The 13104-nt window shown below is 38.3% G+C and overlaps 1 protein-coding gene across 2 annotated transcripts in view; it reads left to right on the plus strand.

Annotated features, from left to right (window-relative positions):
• The window catches only part of LOC150081655 (rap guanine nucleotide exchange factor 2-like), a 900618-nt gene that overhangs the window by 775152 nt on the left and 112362 nt on the right, over nucleotides 1-13104 (plus strand). For both annotated transcript variants that reach the window (XM_090380578.1, XM_090380579.1), the window contains exons 20-21: nucleotides 5950-6024; nucleotides 6230-6301. In XM_090380578.1, the coding sequence (XP_090236704.1) occupies nucleotides 5950-6024; nucleotides 6230-6301 (147 nt within the window). The remainder of the gene's footprint in view (nucleotides 1-5949; nucleotides 6025-6229; nucleotides 6302-13104) is intronic.

Consider the following 13104-nt stretch of genomic DNA (forward strand, 5'->3'; position numbering starts at 1 on the left):
ATTTCAATGTAGGAGCAATAGTAGGGGAGCTGAAGTCCACCTATGCAATGTCTATGGGAGGGGGGAATCTTGAAGGCACATTTTTGTTCACTATACAGTTCACAGAATGTCTCAGGGTTAGTAGAGCATGGTCCTACCCTATAGTAGCACACGGGGGAAGGGACCAATCCCGGTTAATAAATGAAGTTCGGACATGGTGGCTGAAAAGTTCTCATGGCCACACTCTCCAATTCTAGAACAGTGGCACTTTTAATGGCAGACCCATGTGGCCGGAATTCAGTCATTTTCAGTGGTTTCGGTTTGGTCATAAGCTGTTGGTGCAAATAGGATAAACCCTTCCTTAATAGAGGAGCCTTTCTCTATAATATGGTGTGCTACATGCAAGTTTCCGATCTACCAGAGCTGAGAACCAAAGACCCCGAAAATCGGTCAAAAGTCAGTCGAGATCGCTGGCCCGACGCGAGTTACTATCATGTTGTGCTAACGTAGCATTTATACTAAGTGAAAAGGATGATAAAATGCTCACTCTTATTGCTAAGTACATTATTGGTGTATCTATAATTATAACTATGGACATTTAATATTGGTTAAGGTTGCTTACAGCCAGATTTAATCGAGTTTTAAGCACATGGCAGAGACAGCAGAACAAAGGGGGACCTTCTTTGTTGTGCAAGGTGTTCCTGCAACGTGCATAGGAAAATTTTGAATTACTGTATACAATTTGGCAAATTAATGACAGAGATAACAAGCATGTATTAATTTCCGTATCAGCATTTTGCATTGGGAAGTCAGTCTATGGACAGTGCCCTCTGAACAAGGGGGAAATCGCTCGGGATGCTGAAGTCCAAAATTGTATGCTGTAGGCATATGCTCTACCTACAAGCACAAGCTAGCATATGTAAAGTTTAAATACACTCATATTTTCATTAATTCTGTAAAGAAAATTTTATAAAGTAGAGCGGGTTTAGTGCACTGTCTTTCCTGGGACATAGTCCTGTCTGTGATCGTTGGTTATATGTGTTGTAGCATTGTAGCGATCTAGCTGCCTGACGATTTAGAAGTCGTGTGACAAGCAAGAGTTATTGATTGTTATCTTATTCGGTATGGATTTTCATTATAGCTTTGGTTAGTTAATACTAATAGAGGTTTTGGGGACGTAGATAGAAGCATTCTCAAAGAAACAATGGAAATGAATCCATCAGGTGAGTGTGGATTAGGAGTAAAAGTACACTGGGTAAGAGAACCCAGTGTAGACCAAGAAGTCAATGGTCTGTCATGATGACTTGAGGATTTCCTTTGAAGTGACTTGCCCAGATGTTGATGTTTCCGAAATCCAAATCAATTAATTTCATAATTAAAATTGCTGATTATCAACCTAGATACTGGTTTTAGGTGTGTCAATCCATGTCTTCTTTCCTGTGAAGGGATAGTCAGGTCCTGTGATTTCAAAGTTAAAATCAGGTAATATCACAGCCTGATTGATGGAACTTGGATGCAAGAAGTGAATCTCAGTTCAGTTGAGCTTCGATGAGGTTGGCAGTTGATGCTACTGGGAAGGAGTGCCAAGAATCTGTCTCAAGTTATTGGTTTTGGTGGTTTAATAGGCTCCTTAATGTTCTACGTCTGTTGAAGATGTCCTGTTCAAAAGTGGTAAAATATTTATAGTTGTCATGGGTATGAATTAGTATATGTTCCTGGTTCTTTGGCAAATTAGTAATCTTTGTGATAAAAATAGACCTCAAGTCTTCATAGTCAGGACAGTCATACATTATATGGTGGTGGTGGTAGTGGGGATTCCTTTGGACAGATGATATAACATGCCACATCTAAAAATTTCATGGTCTAGAGGGGGGGGGGGGGAGGACTGCAACAAGGATTTGGAGAGCAGGAGTGCTCACAGTGCAGCAGGCTCTGATAAGTAGTATTGCTCTTTGAATGGTTAATAATTTCTTCTGATTTGTGACAATGGTTGCCCAGTAATACCAAACTCCTGCAGCATATGAGATGGCTGGAATAAATACTGCTTTGTAAAACAGGGCTGGCTACGTTGGTTTAGACCCCAGTCCCAGTGGGTGACCCTCTCCACCAATTCTGTGTAATTCTTTATCTTCTTTTGGATATACTGTAGGCGTGGGAGGAAGGACAGTTTTGAATCCAGAATTACACCAAGGTGCTTAAGCTGGCTACAGTACTTGATAGTTGTGGCATTGATCTTAATCTGCAGTAGTCTTGTTGAGCTTAGGTGCCCTTTCAGGAGGATTTCTCTGGAGGTTTTCTCAGCCGAGATTGTCAGGTTGTGCTGGGTAGCCCACTCCTGGAAGAGCCGGAGCCCTCGATTAGCAGAAATTTCAAGCTGGGCCCTTGATCTGGCAGGCACAGGAAGGATCAAATCGTCTGCACAGGCTTGGGACTTAAAATGACCAAGATCTTGGTCATGTTTAGATATACAATAAAATGAATTCTCTCATAGTGATAGCCTTTCAAATTAAATAAAAAGGAACCATATGAGGCAGAGCTGTGTAATCTAGTGGTAATAGCTGGAATGAAGCCCTTGTCAATTTCATAGACAAAACAAGATTTCATTGACCCAAGTGACACCACAGCAAGGGATTCAAAGAGAGGGTAGATATAGATTCCCAATCTCAGTTGATCTCCCCCCCCATTTTATGTGTAAGTACAGTGTACAGTACAGGTCAACAAATAGAGGTCAGTGTTAAAAAAAAAAAAAAAGTTGTGAGTTGGGTTAAATTTGAAAGTGTCTGCAGTCCTGCCAGACACGATAGGAGGGAGTATATGATGAGAGCTTTGTCAATCAATTCTGCTCTGGAGAAATTGTGCAAGGCTCATGGGGTAGAATTTTTTTCAGCGTGGTCTGTGCTTGTTAACAGGAGAGACTACTTCTATAGAGATGGGGTATACTTAAATAGTAAGAGTGTAAGAATATTTGTTAGCAAATATTCTTACACAATCTCCCCAAAGTTAGCAGTTTTCAGACTGCTAACTTTGGGGAGATTCATAGACTAAAAGTTTAACAGTGGCTGCAGGCAGAGGTGAAAGTAATTCTTGCACTGCTTCTATTAGAATGAGCAGCAGCCTGGAAAGCAAGGTGCTGGGAATTTCCAGGAGTGCTGGTAGTCATCATGGAACAAGTAAATACATGGGCTGTGTTAGGGTAACTAAGAGTAGGAACAGGTGCATTTATACTTACATGTACACCAATGCTAGAAGTATAGTTAATAAATTTGATGAGTTTGAAGTGCTGGTCAAACATAAGAGGTGGATATTGTTGGGATATCAGAGATGTGGTGTCACACAGATATAAGCAGTGCAGAATTGGAATTTGGGGAGTACAATGTGTGCAGAAAGGATAGACAGGACAGGATTAGTTAAGAAACAAAATTTAAGGAAGTGCATCCAATTGACATTGGTGGACAATGCAATGTTGAGTCAGTGTGGTGTGTGTGTTATAGGCCTAATGACTGATTAGTATAACGAACAAATGTGCAGAGAAATAGTGGGTTAGTAAATCAGAATGTCTTTTGTCAGGCAGCAGTTCAACATTTTTTATTGCCAGAATCTTCCATATCAAATAAATAAAAATCCATCTACTTGTTTCTTTTCTGTTGAACCTTTTAATTCCGATCTTTCAGTACTGTATAGTAATGAATTATTTATAGAAACTGGAACCTCAATTGCAGAATTGCAATTGAATTGCAGAATTACCTGATAACTAACCTGATACAGGCCTATAGCCTGCTGTATACTACATATTTTAAAAAATAAGAATACTGTTTTCAGTCAAAATATGCATGTACTCAATGTAAAACCTCTGACTGTTGCCCCTGGAGGGGTCATATTATTGTGCTGAAATAAAGATTTTTTAATATGGATTTTGGGAAAAGCACTGAAATCCAAAACAGACATGCAGAGTAGTTAAAGTTTCATTGACAAAAATAAGCATATATTATCTTTGCCAACTAGAACTTCACAGTGGCTACCCACCTAGAAATTATTGTTGATTACATTCATGGTTGGTTACTCTGTCATCTTATTATTATTATGGTTTCCCCTCCTGTTTTTATACGGGGTATTTATATTTTTACTCTAAATACTATTTGTTTTTAATCTGGGTAATATATTTTAATTTGATGAAAATTTTGAATTGGTATATCTTTACTACTTCAGCAGTACTCTATACAGGTCATGGTCGATGAATTGTAGGTGTACTAGATACCAGATAAGCAGTAGGTGTACCAGATACTGCTCCTGAATACATTTACATGTATATATTGATACTACATGGGTACTACATTTCTTTAAGACAGCTAGAGAAAAGGTCGAAATTTTCGCAACGAGTACAGCTAGCTGTAGCCATTGCATACGATAGGCCCAACTGATTTGGTCTAAAACTGAAGATATTTCTTCCTAGGTGTGGGAAAATGTAAAAATTCCAAATAGTTTTATTTTACAGAACTGGACAATTTTTTTCTACTAGTGCTGCCTACCTTAAAAGAAAGAATAGTTTTTATTTTACAGAAATAAGAAAGGATTCGATGCATACTGGCTTACCTGCTTATGACCAAACATGGACTACGTTTCTTTAGGACAGCTAGAGAAAAACTCTGCTACCAATTGCAAAATTTTCCAAGGGGTATTGCTAATATATTTTAATTTGATGAAAATTTTGTATTGGTATATAGTTTGCTACTTCAACAGCACTCTATACAGGTCATGGTCGATGAATTGTGGGTGTACTAGATGTCAAGCTTAGAATGTTCTTAGATTAACACTGTTAACCTAAGAACATTAAGGTCCATGGCATATATGGCATTGCTCAGTTATTTTGAAAGAAGCAGCAAGGGAGTGTATTATGCCATGAAAATTAATTGAGGACTTTGTTGGACTCTGGTAATTATGAACTCTTGGATTGTTAGTCCTAGCATATCACTAATCCATAGGCACCTCCATAGCCAGGTGGGCAAGAGCAGCAGTGCATAGCACACGCCTCTTGATTACGCCGGGGTTCGAGCCCATAACCACCAAATACGGAGGATGCAGAAAGGTCAGGGAATGACCACCGCATATCCCTGGAGCAATATGGCCTTAGTTGCTAATGCTCCTAAAAACCAAATAACAACAACTAATCCATAAAGGTGGTTCAGAAAAAAGTAGCAAACTACAGACGAGCTACCAGAGAGAAATTGGGTCACGGTTGGTAAAGTTTAATCAGGACTGTGGAGGGGGGGGGGGCATTGAACACAAAATACATTTTCTTATATGGTTACAACATATGTATAACAAAAGGTAGTATAATAAAACTAACAATATATCTGAGCCCAGGAGACTACTAGTCAGTCCTGAGTTTAATCATGGAGTAGTTTCAAAAAAGTTGAATCTTTTTGAAACTACTTCATGGTTTTGAAAAAGTCTCAGATTTGTTTCAGAACAGCAGTTATTTTAATGATACATATTATGTATCATTATTTTAATGATACATAATATGGTCGTCAAAATAACCACTTCTCTGGAACAAGTGCAGTTGTTTAGAGGATGTTATTTGTAACATTCAGTAATCTTGTGATCAAAGCAGGTAGTATTGATGTTACATTTATTATTGAAGAATGCCATATTTTTGATCTTCTTGTTTTAAATATACCAGTGCTTTTTGAAAAAAGATATACGGAGAGAGAGACAGAGAGAGAGAGAGAGAGACAGACAGAGAGAGAGAGAGAGAGAGAGATTCTTCAACCATGATAATATCTATTTATTATGGTTCAAGTTGTAAGATAACATTTTTTTCTTAGTATTCTGCAAGTATCATTTTCTTATTTTTTTGTTAAGATGCTTTAACTTCTACCACTTCAATATATTTTCTTTTATTTAAATAATAATAAGATATTTGGTTAGTACTAGGCTGGACTTCTGTTATGGATTGTATTTATTTTTCAGATACCTTTTTATCCAGTTGTCAAAAAAGATCTTACTTTTATTCATTTGGGAAATGACACTATAGTAGAAGATCTGGTAAGTAATTAAAAAATATCTTGGCCATAATTTGACTGTTAATGATGTGGTCACACTTATAAAAATTCAGTATTTTAAACATACAAAATGTAGTTATTTATAATCAAAACTCTGTTAAAAAAAAAATTAAGATTCCAACTCAGATTAATTAAAATTAGTTAAAAGAAAGCTTGTATAAAAATTAGGAATTCCTCTTTTTGTACAGGTAAATTTTGAGAAGCTCAGAATGATTGCCAAAGAAGTTCATCAGATGATCAGCATGTGTTCAGCTCCTTATGTAAGTTAAAAATATTTTCAAATTAATATATCAGAAAGATTGATAATTTAGAAATATTATTAACTAAATTCAGTGCCTCATTTTACTGAAGATTCAGATATATCACATGTTTGATCATGTTCTCCAGAGGGATTTAAAAAATGCTGTCGATGGCAAAATGCTGCAATATAAATTGATATATATATATATATATATATATATACCTGTAAGATGAGAAACCAGTACCACAGTGGTTTTAAAAGTGTGTCAACCAATATAAACACACATTCGGAGAGGGGAATACAAAAAAGTTCACTAAATTGGGGTTAACAAAATGTCCACTAGATATGAATGGTTTAACTATTGATTATCTTGCTCAGGTTGCTGACAAATGGAACAGACAATACATCTACAACAAAACATGAGGAAGATTTCAGGGATAGGAATTCCAGAAGTATATCAAATTCTAACAGGGAGCTAAAAGATTTTCTGATAACTGAGGGGAAAGAGGAATGGAAATTGTTGCAGCTAAGTGCAAATAAGGCATCTAGGGGTGGAAATGATCTGTCCAATTATATTAATGGAGGCAGCAAAAGAGATAAGCATATCTTAAAGACCATATCTGACTTCTGTACCAGGAAAAATAATGGAATGACTGATCAAAGAAGGAATGCAGGACACATCTAGTCAGAATTACAGCTATACTGCAATCACAGCATGAATTGCCACAACATGGAGTGATCTCGTCTGACTAATCTAATTGTACACTAAGATGCAGTAACAAAGGAACTGAGTGCAGAAAATAATTTTGACATTGAATACTTATATTCCAGAAACGTATTTGATACTGTTCCACATGAATGACTGCAATGCAAATCAGAACGGTGTAGCATGAGAGGAAGTTACTGCTATGGATAAAGGGATGATTGAGTGGGAGAAGATAGAGTGGTTATCAATAGGCATTGATGTTCTTAGACTAATGCTATTAGTGGATTATCTCAGGGCTCAGTGCAAGGCCAGTTGTTTTCAATATTTATTAATAATATTGAAGGCTTATTGAAGGTCTAAGTTTGGAAATGATGAAAAGGTTGGCAATCACAGTAACTAGGGTATGCAGCCACAACAAGATCTAGAAAAATTAGGCAATAAGCATTTAGAAAAATTTATTTAAGAAAAAACAGATATAGAAAAATTAGGGAGAAGCGGGAATTGAATTTTAACATTGACAAATGCAAGATGTTGCATATGGGTTAAGCAAGCTAAAGCAGATTATGAGAAGCCTTTGGCAAAGAATGCAAAGAAAAATTGTGAACAATTCTTTGCTTATGTTAATTAGGATGAAATGGATGACTCACGGCCCACCAGATATGAATCGCATAACTATTGATGGTCCTGTTTAGGTTGCTCATAAACTGAATAAATATTTTGCATCTACGTTTGTGCGTGGAATATTTAGTGATGGGGATACCAGAAGTATACTAAGTTATAACTGGTAGAAATGATTTTGTGATAACTGAAAAGAAAGCGGAAGAGAAATTGTTGAAGCTGAAAGTCAATAAGGGGCCTGGTGCTGATGAAATCTACCCAGTTATATTAAAAAAAAGTAGCAAAAATGTAAGCAAACCTTTGGCCATAATTATGAGAGCATTCTTGGATTCAGAGGAGGTTTCCTACAAATTGGAGGTGTGCAAGTGTCTTTACATTCATCAAAGGGTGAAGGGATTTTACAGACCTGTTAATTTGACTTCCATTTCATAGAAAATAATGGAGCCAGTGTTTAAAGAAGTAATGCAGGATCAGCTTGAGAGGATTGCTCTATATGGTTGAAGTTTTTGACACTGTTCCAAATGAAAGACTCCTGTAGAAACTGTATCAGTGGAGGAAAGTTATAGCTATGGGTTAGAAATTGTTGAATGGTGGCAAAAGGTGGTTATAAATGATTGCTACTCCTCTTGAGTGAATATTATTAATGGAGTCTCTCGCTCAGGATTCATTGCTGTAATGCCTTACTCTTTCCAATATATATTAACAATACTTATGAAGTCATGTCAAGCTTAATGCATCAGTTTGCAGGTGATATGACACAAAGTTTAGTAGGGTTGTTTCAAAGTATACTTTGAAATCAAATTCTACTGCAATGAGATCTAGAAAAATCTTGAAGATGTGCTGAGAAGTGGCATTTGAGATTTAACATTGATAAATGCAAGGTACTGAATATGGCAACAGTAATCCCAGAATAATATACTAATTGGATTGGGTAGTACCATGGTCAAGGTACTGGAGAATTGGGGGAGAGAACTTAAGGATAATTATACTGTCTAACACAAAGTTCTCTGAGCAATACAGAATGCTGCTAAGACAGATCAATAATATACAGGTATTACATCAATGAGCCAAAACATTATGACTAGCGAGTCATTATGCAAATCGAAGTAACTGCAGGTGAACTACGACGCGTGAATGGGTAAGGACACATTATAAAAAACACCTGATACTGAGATAAGGTATAAGGTATGTTCGTGTCAGACGGCACCTGGGATTTCTCCCATCTCCGCGTGTGTTTCACTGTATCGAGGACAGTACACTGTCAAGCCAGAGACTTGAAAGTGTGTGGGTCGTGTCTGTGCAGTGTGATATGTTGTGCCCATTGTTTATCCGGCTTATTGGCCGCCAGGCCCCTAGTGGGGCCCGACGTTGCCCATACCCTGCCACGTGGAGGCTAGCCGGGTGTATCCAGTATCACAACAATTTGCTCTGGCAGGTCCTGCCACCTAGTTTCCTGGGATTTCAGTGGCTAGGGCCTATTTAAAAAAATAAATAAATAAAAAAAATTTAAAAAATAAAAAATAAATATAATAAAATAAAATAAAAGTTTATGCATTTGACATTAATGCTTAATGGGATTGCTGTTAGGAAATCGCTGGTTAGGGTTGAACACTAAAGAGATGTGTTAAAGGCCAAATAGGTCGGGCAAAATTTTGATGTTATTAAATTTAGACATGTAACGCTAGATAAAAGCTGATAGTGTTAGATATCTTAGAGATTTGCACAAAACCGGTAGAATTTAGACGTTGGTTATAATTTGGCGGCATTGTTAAGGGGTGTACTCGGTCAATTTAGTGAGAGAGGGGGGGGGGGAGATTGAAGACTGGGGAGGAAACAGATAGAAGAATAGGGACGGATAGAGTAGGCATCCCCAAAGAGGTCAGTGGAGATGAGCCCCACCAGGCGAAATATGGGGGGTAGGCAGGGAGGAGAGGAGACAGAGGTCCGTCTCTTCCATTCCCTGCCTGGGGATGGGGTTTTAAAGGGAACCAGGTTAGAGTACCCAGTTCGGATCGCCAATGGCGTGTTGGCAGCAAAGCCGCAGAAGGTCTTCGTCGGTGTCTTGTCCAAGGAGTGTCGAATCCGGTATGAAGGTCCAGCTGCCCATCCCGCTCTGGGGGTGGGATATGTTAGCTGGCAGTGGGGAACCTACCAGGTGAAGGGGGGGAGACGCACACATTTACTTCATTCGGAATGTGCATTCTCACTCTACTTGCATTCTTTTTTTTTTTTTTTTTTTTATACTTTTTTCTTATTTTATAATTTTTTTTTTTTTTTTTTTTTATACTTTTTTCTTATTTTATAATTTTTTTTTTTTTTTTTTTTATACTTTTTTCTTATTTTATAATTTTTTTTTTTTTTTTTTTTATACTTTTTTCTTATTTTATAATTTTTTTTTTTTTTTATACTTTTTTCTTATTTTATAATTTTTTTTTTTTTTTTCACTCAACTCATTCATCTTTTTCTCACACACCAGGAGGGGATGCAATGATGGGTAGCGTAAATTTAAATACTAATTAAAACCAGGGTTAGTGTGTACTTAACTTAGCATTTGTGTTCTTTTCTCTCACGCTTGCACTTTTATTCATTCTTCTAGTTCTCATCTCATTTATTCGACTCTTTCTTTCTGCACTGCACTCTCTGGGCCGCAACTTACTGTTATTCTTCAGTTGTGGTGCAGGCCTAGCTGCAAGGTTTTTTTTTTTTTTTTTGCAGGCCAGGGGAGAATGCAGTGATAGTGTTTATGTGGTTTGTAAATGTTTGTTGGTACAGTATATATAAAGTAATGTAAGTTATTTTTAACTTTGTATTCTTTCGGCCAATTACATTTGCTCTTCTGCTCACTCCCATTCACTTTCTCTGCATGCATTCCCATCCCCCTCCCCTACATTGGTTTGGGGCCCCAGGTTCCTACACATGGCATGGTAGTCATGGGGAGTTTTGTTATCTCAGGTTTCTGTCAGGGTGCAGAATACTGCTATCCTAACAGTTTTTAAGTCATCATCTGGGCGTGGTGGGAAACTTGGGCAATTTTACTATTGATTATTGTTTAATTGCTGGGGGGCTGAAATTGCTCTGCGCATTTCGAAAACTTTCTGTGTGAAAGATGTAAAAGCTTTATAATTTTGCTCTTCTATGATGAAGAGATGTTCTTCTCCCCTGGGAAGGGGACCAATCTGTGCTATTCGCTCTGTTCTGGGGATGTCATATATTATACATTCATAGAGAATGTGTGCCCAGTCTTCACTTTCGCCACAGGTGCAGTTTGGGTCATCGGTCAGGCCTAAGGAGGTTAGTTTTGCCTTTAGGGAGCCGTGCCCTGTCAATATAAATGTTGTAAAAAGTCCAGGGGCATACCACATAGGTGGCTTTGGGCTAACCATTGACACCAGTGGCAGAAACCGTTTGGTGACCAGACCTCTGGTTTCCTGCTCCCACTTTGTTTGCCATAGCTCGTGGAGCTTTGTGGCTATTCTTTTTCTTTCATCATTGAAGGTATTGGTTGTATCAAGGGCTATCCCCAGAAATTCTGTGGGTATGCCCTTTTTAAATCTATAATATAAGCCTCTTTTGGCTACTTCCAGGTAAAGTGGGAGAGTTCCGGCCAGCAACTGTAGTGCAGGTGTGCTTACTGTGCGACATGCTCTGGTAATAGTGAGTAGTATTGTCCTTTGTATCGATTCTAATTTATTCCTATTTCTTACTATGGCCGAGCGGATGAACCACGCACCGGCTCCATAGGTGATAACAGGCAGGAACATTGCATGGTATATGATTGCCAAGGTCTTTCTTTTGAGTCCCCAGTCTGCTCGACTGATCCTGGCAATCATACCTGCATAATTTCGCACTTTCTTCGCCAAGTAGATCAAATGGGGGTAAAAAGTTAATTTTGAATCAAAGACCACTCCAAGATATTTTAGTTCTGTTACCATTTTTATAGTGATTGTGTTAATTTTGATTTGTGGACGTCTTCTCATGTCCAAATTACCTTTTAGAAGTATTTGTTTGGTTTTTTCAGGCGATATTTTGAGCATGTGCATTTGTGCCCACTCCTGCAGCTGCAAGAGAGCGGCATTTGATCTTTGCTCTACAACCACTCGTGAGTTGCCTTTTACAAGGAAAATCATGTCATCTGCAAAGGCCAGGCTTTCCACGGGGCCCAGATCCAAGGCCAGAAATTCATCCAGAACAATGTTCCAAAAGAAAGGGCCAAGGATTGATCCCTGCGGGCAGCCTTTATTCACAGGGCGTGTCAATTCCTGGAACCTTGTGCGTACTGAGACACTTCTGTCTGTAAGGTAGCTGTTTATTACCTTATAGAGGTTTTGTGGGGCATTTGCCTGACGAAGTCTCCTAAGGACACTAGGCCACCACAGTGAGTCAAATGCCCCAGCAAAGTCAATGGAGATTGCCAGCATATATTTCTCCTCTGTGTTTTTAACTGTTGTCAGTAGGTGGTGCATGGCATCCTCCGTAGAATTGCCCTGCTTAAAACCATACTGATTGTTGGAATGCAAGCCTGCTTCTGTGTAATATTGAGCTAATCTGCTGTATATTAATCTTTCGTATATTTTCCCTAGTACAGGGAGTAGGGCTATTGGTCTATATGATTTGGGATCAGTAGGGAGTTTTTCAGGGTTTTTCAGGATTAACCTTAACACAGCTTGTTTCCATATTTTTGGGAATATACCTTCTGTCGTACAGTTATTATATAGTGCTATTAATTTATCTGGTGCTATTTCTGCTAATTTTTTGATAATCTGAACCTCTAAGAGGTCAAAACCTGGGCATTTATTGTTTTTGGTTTTAGATAGTGCTATTTCTAAGTCTTGTATAGTGAACAGAGGTTCAATATTGGCATTGTCATATTCAGTGTTTTCTTTTATAATGTCGAGCTGGGTGGGGGAATGATTTCCAGTTTGTCTGAATGATACTGTCTAGGATGTTATTTACAGAATCCACCCAACACAGGGTTGGGGTTCCATCTGGTTTGACAGCAGTTTCTAAGACATCTCCTCTTGGCAGCTTGTTGGTCACTATTCTGTAGACAACTCCCCAAGGGTTATTGTTTCCAGTAGTTCCCACCAAGTGCTTCCAGCATTCCTTTTTCTTATCTCTTATGAGGGCTGTATACTGATTCCTGTGAGTTTTATAAGAATCTCTCAGTGCATCCACCTCATTTTGTGACCAAGATGTTCTGGCTCTTTGAAAATGTCTCCGTGCCTGGTGTACCCTACTTCTGAGTATAGTCAGTTCGGGGCACCACCAGGGAACTGTCTGCTTCCTCGTTTTTTTCCGTGGGATAGACAGGGTTGCTGTTTTTGTTAAAATGTTTGATACTGAGTTCCGTTAATCAATGTTACTCTTGTTCTTCAGATGGGAAAGGCAGCAGACTTAAGCACGTTTGACAAAGGCCAAATTGTAATGGCCAGCCGACTGGGTCAGAGCATATCCAAAACAGCACCACTGGTGGGATGCTCACCATCAGCCATGGTTAG

This window comes from Mastigoproctus giganteus, chromosome 8 (assembly GCF_048544385.1).
Source record: "Mastigoproctus giganteus isolate SK-2022 chromosome 8, ASM4854438v1, whole genome shotgun sequence".
Taxonomy (NCBI): Eukaryota; Metazoa; Arthropoda; class Arachnida; order Uropygi; family Thelyphonidae; genus Mastigoproctus; species Mastigoproctus giganteus.